This window comes from Cyclopterus lumpus, chromosome 18, assembly GCF_009769545.1.
Source record: "Cyclopterus lumpus isolate fCycLum1 chromosome 18, fCycLum1.pri, whole genome shotgun sequence".
Lineage (NCBI taxonomy): Eukaryota > Metazoa > Chordata > Actinopteri > Perciformes > Cyclopteridae > Cyclopterus > Cyclopterus lumpus.
This window is the reverse complement of record NC_046983.1, coordinates 2,768,390-2,776,569: the sequence shown is the minus strand read 5'-3', so window position 1 is coordinate 2,776,569 and position 8,180 is coordinate 2,768,390. Positions and strand designations below refer to the sequence as shown.

At 40.9% G+C, this 8,180-nt stretch overlaps 1 protein-coding gene across 1 annotated transcript in view; it reads right to left on the bottom strand.

Moving 5' to 3' along the window:
* The window catches only part of dysf (dysferlin, limb girdle muscular dystrophy 2B (autosomal recessive)), a 68,415-nt gene extending 65,270 nt beyond the window's left edge, over nucleotides 1–3,145 (bottom strand). Inside the window, exon 1 of the mRNA XM_034557731.1 lies at nucleotides 3,073–3,145. Within this exon, the coding sequence (XP_034413622.1) occupies nucleotides 3,073–3,145 (73 nt within the window). The remainder of the gene's footprint in view (nucleotides 1–3,072) is intronic.
* Between the last annotated feature and the right edge of the window lie 5,035 nt (nucleotides 3,146–8,180).

Sequence of the window (8,180 nt, the reverse complement as noted above, 5' to 3'; positions counted from 1 at the left end):
ATAACCTTTGAGGATTTGAGGATTCATCAAAAAATATTTAGATATCAGCAAAAGTCTATTTCATCCTCAATTCCAGTTGGAAATGTTTTCTCTCTCTCACCGCCAGGAAAAGTTGTTGCAACCCAGAAACACTTGACAATTCATTGCTTTCCCATTACACTTAAACACTCAAACCACCTTTACACCACAAGTAATGTTCTGCAAGTCCAAGTCAAGTCTTAAATCTCATTTTGATTTTAATCTTTATTTTGTATTTTTTTATTATTATTTATATTTGTATTTTTTATTATTTGTATTATTATTATTTTATTTTTTTATTGTATATTTTTATTATTATTATTATTTTATTTTTTTAAACAGGCAAAAAAACAAAACAATGAAAAGTAAATAATGTATTAATCTTAGTGTCAAGTCGGGGCGACTCAGGTCTCTGAGGAGGAAATACCTTTCCCTCATTATACTTCTGCACTTTTACACTTGTAATGTAGTATTTTCCAGACTGTGGTATTTCTACTTCGAGTACTTCATCCACCGCTGCCTGTGTGCGACGGCACCAGGAAACCGTGTCGGGGACAAAGGCAGGAAGTCCACAGCAGAGCTCAACTCGTCCAGACGGCCCCGACACCGTCAAACCAACGGATGGAAAACACGGCCAGGTATCCAAGTCACCTTCAAACCGTTTGGTATCCAAGTCCCCTTCAAACCGTTTGGTATCCAAGTCACCTTCAAACCGTTTGGTATCCAAGTCCCCTTCAAACCGTTTGGTATCCAAGTCCCCTTCAAACCGTTTGGTATCCAAGTCACCTTCAAACCGTTTGGTATCCAAGTCAGCTTCAAACCGTTTGGTATCCAAGTCCCCTTCAAACCGTTTGGTATCCAAGTCACCTTCAAACCGTTTGGTATCCAAGTCACCTTCAAACCGTTTGGTATCCAAGTCACCTTCAAACCGTTTGGTATCCAAGTCCCCTTCAAACCGTTTGGTATCCAAGTCAGCTTCAAACCGTTTGGTATCCAAGTCACCTTTAAACCGTTTGGTATCCAAGTCCCCTTCAAACCGTTTGGTATCCAAGTCCCCTTCAAACCGTTTGGTATCCAAGTCACCTTTAAACCGTTTGGTATACAAGTCACCTTCAAACCGTTTGGTATCCAAGTCACCTTTAAACCGTTTGGTATCCAAGTCCCCTTCAAACCGTTTGGTATCCAAGTCCCCTTCAAACCGTTTGGTATCCAAGTCACCTTCAAACCGTTTGGTATCCAAGTCACCTTCAAACTGTTTGGTATCCAAGTCACCTTCAAACCGTTTGGTATCCAAGTCACCTTCAAACCGTTTGGTATCCAAGTCACCTTCAAACCGTTTGGTATACAAGTCACCTTCAAACCGTTTGGTATCCAAGTCACCTTCAAACCGTTTGGTATCCAAGTCACCTTCAAACCGTTTGGTATCCAAGTCACCTTTAAACCGTTTGGTATCCAAGTCCCCTTCAAACCACGTTCAAACCGTTTGGTATCCAAGTCACCTTCAAACCGTTTGGTATCCAAGTCACCTTCAAACCGTTTGGTATCCAAGTCACCTTCAAACCGTTTGGTATCCAAGTCACCTTCAAACCGTTTGGTATCCAAGTCACCTTTAAACCGTTTGGTATCCAAGTCACCTTCAAACCAGCTTTTAACCGTTTGGTATCCAAGTCACCTTTAAACCGTTTGGTATCCAAGTCACCTTCAAACCAGCTTTTAACCGTTTGGTATCCAAGTCACCTTTAAACTGTTTGGTATCCAAGTCACCTTCAAACCAGCTTTAAACCGTTTGGTATCCAAGTCACCTTTAAACTGTTTGGTATCCAAGTCACCTTCAAACCAGCTTTTAACCGTTTGGTATCCAAGTCACCTTTAAACCGTTTGGTATCCAAGTCCCCTTCAAACCAGCTTTAAACCGTTTGGTATCCAAGTCACCTTCAAACCAGCTTTTAACCGTTTGGTATCCAAGTCACCTTCAAACCAGCTTTTAACCGTTTGGTATCCAAGTCACCTTTAAACTGTTTGGTATCCAAGTCACCTTTAAACTGTTTGGTATCCAAGTCACCTTTAAACTGTTTGGTATCCAAGTCATCTTCAAACCACCTTTAAACCGTTTGGTATCCAAGTCCCCTTCAAACCACGTTCAAACCGTTTGGTATCCAAGTCACCTTCAAACCGTTTGGTATCCAAGTCACCTTCAAACCGTTTGGTATCCAAGTCACCTTCAAACCAGCTTTAAACCGTTTGGTATCCAAGTCACCTTCAAACCAGCTTTAAACCGTTTGGTATCCAAGTCACCTTTAAACTGTTTGGTATCCAAGTCACCTTCAAACCAGCTTTAAACCGTTTGGTATCCAAGTCACCTTCAAACCAGCTTTTAACCGTTTGGTATCCAAGTCACCTTTAAACTGTTTGGTATCCAAGTCACCTTTAAACCGTTTGGTATCCCACCGGGAGGGAGACCAGATTCTTATTTTACGGTTCAATCCTGCTCTTTAGTACCAACGTGACACATCCTCCTGAAAACTGAAGGTTAAGGTGTATTTTCGGAGACCACGCAAGGCTGTATCAGATGGAAGTTTACAGCTTTAAAACTTCAACTGGCAGATTCCTCAGTCCGTTCCTGCAATGCGTCTTATTTTATTAAGTAAAGTGATAGTTTATATTTCCTTGGGTAAAGATTGGTGCTAGACTTGATTTGCATAAGACAACTTCTTGACTTAAAATGAAGGTGAGATCTGACTTTCCCTCATGGACCTGAAGCCTGGTTTAAGACCAGGTTTGACTAAGCCTGGTCTTAAAGTACTATAGAGGCACAAAAAGCCTCTACAGTTACATTTGTATTGAGCAATATGTTCTACGATTCCACTGTTATTCTGAACATCGTCCATGTTGGATGCGGCTCACGTAAACGGCATATTTCATTTTTTTTAATGAGATTTTAGAAGATCTAGAGACAAGAACAGAGCTTCAAGAAGGAAAGAAACTCAATGTTTTGTAGTGGGTGAGTTTAACGATGCGGTCTGTGGACCCCTGAACCTCCCGCGGTCCTCTTACCTCTGAACGTGACCCCGGCCAGGGGGTCCGAGTGCCTCAGGTTGTTGGCTCGCTGGAGAACGCAACGCAACATGGCCGAAAACCTGGAAAAGAGCCTGGAGAACTCTGCTTCTGCTTGGTGAGGTGACTCGGTTCAACCAGGTGAGAGGGATCCAGGGCCTCACATGTCCCCCCTAAGGAGCTTCACTAGTGAAAATGATGCTGATCCAGGGTCAGCACTAACAAACCAAAGACCAACTGGTTGGGAAGAAGATGAAAAAAAAAGGTGTGATAGAAAAAGCACTTCCTAGTGAAAGAAAACTAATCCAGTTTGACTTCCACTTGTCAGTAACTTAGGTCCCGGCCTGGCAAAAAACATGGTGAAAACTTCAAAATAAAAGCTCTTGTCCTCCCCAAGGATAGACGTGCCTTCACGATGCTTCTTTCTCTTTCTGACTCTCTGTAAAGAGGGTCGGACCCCAGCCAGCACACACACCTCACATCCAGAGGAAATCTCCACATTTCCTGTTCTCTTTTCCTCTCTTGTCTCCTCGTCGTTTCCTTACCTCGCCCCCACGTCTTTGCCAGCTCCACCTCTTTATTTATTTAGTTTAAGCCTATTCTTGTGGAGAAACCGGCGAATGATCCCTCATCTCAGGGTTCTTTTCTTCTTGGTAAGACATGATCTTGTATTCAGAATGATCGTTTATTCCTGGTTGCCTCATTCAAGCAGACGTAGAAAGGTTTGTTTGTTTTTTTAAACTGAAAAAAAGTTTTGAAATATCTGAATCGGAAGTTACAATCCGCTTGTCCTAAAATAGTTCTCCTTGGATTTGAACATGTGTAATTATTTTATAAAGACCTGGCCCCGGTCGTCAATCAAAACCAGGAGCCAATGAGGTCACACACAGTGCACACGGAGGCGTGACCAACAACAGCCGCACCACAAGAGAGCGCCACCTGCAGACCAAACCAGAGCGCTCACACTCACACTGTATCTGTACAAAAATATATATTTATTTATATAACAGTTTGTGGGCAGTTCGAGATGAACAAATTAGAATTCAGTTAATAAGTTTGGAACAATGTACCCTTTTACATATATATATATATATATATATATATATATATATATATATATACATATATACTTAAAATATTCAAGTTATAAAAAGTACTAATTCACTTTGTTCCATCCCAAATGTGCCTTTTCTGTGTGTGTGTGTGTGTGTGTGTGTGTGTGTATTACACGGGGAAACTTTTGTGCAGCCCAATAGACGAAGTGTCATGAGTTCATGACACTTTCTGGAGGTTAGGAAGCTCAACTCTTAATAATAATATTAATAATAATAATAATAATAATAATAAGCATTTAGCTTTAACTTCCTGTCGAAAACCGAAGTTTATTTTGAAAATAAATCTCCTCGTAACACTGCAACTTATTTTATTATCTGTCACATCTTCTGTTGATGAAATTGTTCTACTATCATAATATTCTATTTTTAGGTCATTACGAATGTAAAAACTCGTGATTGTGATGAATGAGCTGATTATCTTCTCCATGAATCCATTGATTGTTGAACATGTGTGACGGTTACTCGAAGAGCTCAAAGTGAAAGTGGAAAACAATCAGCTGAAAACCGTGAAATGTGTTTTTGTTCTGGAGTGAAATTATTCGTCAATAACAGACGTCAACGTTTCTACGTGTTCACGTTTCTTTTTGCAGGAATCTGAATCAGAAAGAGATGAATGTAACCGGGAAAGCAGAAACATCTCTCCACCTCTCTCTGTTGTTGTTGTTGTTGTTGTTCTTCTTCTTGTTCTTGTTCTTCTTCTTTTTGTTCTTCTTCTTCTTGTTCTTGTTCTTCTTCTTTTTGTTCTTCTTTTTGTTGTTCTTCTTCTTGTTCTTCTTGTTCTTCTTCTTTTTGTTCTTGTTCTTCTTGTTCTTCTTCTTCTTCTTTTTGTTCTTCTTTTTGTTCTTCTTCTTCTTCTTCTTCTTGTTCTTCTTGTTCTTCTTCTTCTTTTTGTTCTTCTTCTTCTTGTTCTTGTTCTTCTTTTTGTTCTTCTTGTTCTTCTTGTTCTTGTTCTTCTTGTTCTTCTTCTTCTTCTTCTTCTTCTTGTTCTTCTTCTTCTTTTTGTTCTTCTTCTTGTTCTTCTTCTTCTTGTTCTTCTTCTTCTTGTTCTTGTTCTTCTTCTTCTTCTTCTATCCTTCTCTCTCTCTCTCACCCCAGAGCAGACTGGGAGCGTTGACAGACGCCTAGTGGAGACTCTCCCATTATAACCTCAGCTGTTAGAGAGCGGAGGTGTGGTTGTGCCACCAGACTAGAGTACACACTCGTTGTACTTGTACCCCTCGGCCTCACACACACACACACACACACACACACACACACACACACACACACACACACACACACACACACACACACACACACACACACACACACACACACACACACACACACACACACACACACACACACACACACACACACAGCCCTCCTACCTTCATAGGTGACGGTGCAGTAGGAATCGCTGACGTCGTCGTCCGGCGTTTGCAGACGCTCCGCACACAGAATGAACACACGCAGCATGCCTCACACACACACACACACACACACACACACACACACACACACACTCACACACACACTTACAGTAGAGCTCTGTCAAATACCTCAGACAGACACAGTGAGGTCCATATATGAGCGTCAGTATATCCAGAAAATATCTTCAAAATGAGAGAGAGGTAGAATGAGAGAGAGAGAGAGAGAGAGAGAGAGAGAGAGAGGTAGATGGGGAAAGCAGACGAGAGACACAGAGGACGGAGAGGGACTGAGAGACCAGAGCTGCAGCTCTCAGCTGTCTCGCTCGCCCCCCCCCCCCCCCTCTCTCGCTCACACACACACACAGAGAGAGAGCAAGCATGGTGCACTAGCTGACTCATGCACACACACACACACACACACACACACACACACACACACACACACACACACACACACACTGTCCTTTCAATCACAACTGGTTTAAAGGGCCAGCAACACACACACACACACACACACACACGCTTACACACACGCAGTGGCCTTTATTCTTCGGGTCACACATGCCTGCACACAATTAACAATCCAAACTCTGGCAACTTAAACCAACACATGTGGGGAGCTCAGACACACACAGACACACACAGACACACACAGACACACACACACACAGACACTCACAGACACACACACACACACACACAGAGACACACACACACACACGTGTTGGTGAAAATGTGCTTATTGATGCAGATTTGTTGCAGCGAGGTAGAAAGCAGACGATGATGCAAGACCAGAGGGTTCAGGGTTTTCTTTAAGGGGTTTTATCTTGTTACGTTACCTTGTTACGTTACCTTGTTACGTTACCTTGTTATGTTACCTTGTTATGTTACTTTGTTGTTACCTTGTTATGTTACCTTGTTATGTTACCTTGTTACGTTACCTTGTTACGTTACCTTGTTATGTTACCTTGTTATGTTACCTTGTTATGTTACCTTGTTATGTTACTTTGTTGTTACCTTGTTATGTTACCTTGTTACGTTACCTTGTTACGTTACCTTGTTATGTTACCTTGTTATGTTACCTTGTTACGTTACCTTGTTACGTTACCTTGTTACGTTACCTTGTTACGTTACCTTGTTACGTTACCTTGTTATGTTACTTTGTTGTTACCTTGTTATGTTACCTTGTTATGTTACCTTGTTACGTTACCTTGTTACGTTACCTTGTTACGTTACCTTGTTACGTTACCTTGTTATGTTACTTTGTTGTTACCTTGTTATGTTACCTTGTTATGTTACTTTGTTATGTTACTTTGTTGTTACCTTTGTATGTTACCTTGTTATGTTACCTTGTTATGTTACCTTGTTACGTTACCTTCGTATGTTACCTTGTTACGTTACCTTGTTACGTTACCTTCGTATGTTACCTTGTTACGTTACCTTGTTACGTTACCTTGTTACGTTACCTTGTTACGTTACCTTGTTACGTTACCTTGTTACGTTACCTTGTTATGTTACCTTGTTATGTTACCTTGTTACGTTACCTTCGTATGTTACCTTGTTACGTTACCTTGTTACGTTACCTTGTTACGTTACCTTCGTATGTTACCTTGTTATGTTACCTTGTTATGTTACTTTGTTATGTTACCTTGTTACGTTACCTTCGTATGTTACCTTGTTATGTTACCTTGTTATGTTACCTTGTTATGTTACCTTCGTATGTTACCTTGTTATGTTACCTTGTTATGTCACGTCATGATATTTTTAAGACATTTTGTTGCCACCAATCGCTTCACGGTGTCATTGTGTTTCCGTGACACGAAAGACTTTGTAGACAGAAGCGTGTGAAGGAAACACCGAGTGTGTAAGAACCTGCTCAGGGTGACAATAAGGGATGAATATGAAGTATCTCCCTGTGGACGTCGTTCTATATTTATATCTTCCTCCGCCTGGCGAGGTGCGAGAGATGTTCCTCCCACATCGATATGACACTGCCTGCATTAGCTTCTTCCGTCATAATCAGATCATATTGATCATAATGATCATATAAACGAACGCTCGTCTCCGGAGAGGCCGCTGGAATCGAATTTCCTCTCGAGTGACTTCAGAGCTGATGGAAGATGCCGGAAGAAAAACCCAACAGTGGTTGTCTCTACTGGATATGCTCCTCCTACTTATTTATAGAGCAGAAACACAATGATTTTAATTGTTAATTATTTATTTGAATATAATATACAACAAATAACTATGCAACCGTGTGTATGATATCCGACCAATTAAACCATGAGAATTATGTAATGTAAACTCAACTCTGTGTGATCTGGCCAAACAGCGCCCTCTGTCTGTTCTGTGCAGTACAGCAATCAAGCAGAAATCTGAGCTGCGGATCGCCGGCCAACTTTGCATCCAAATTTAGCACACATTAAAAAAAATAAAACATGATTCATAGAGAGGGAGCGCATGAAGTGTCTGACGTTTCACTAGGATACAAAAACCAACATGATTTCAGAGCGTATGAGACGATGCATTTCCTACATCTAAACATTTAATATGAATGTAGAATAACACCAAATTGTGTAAA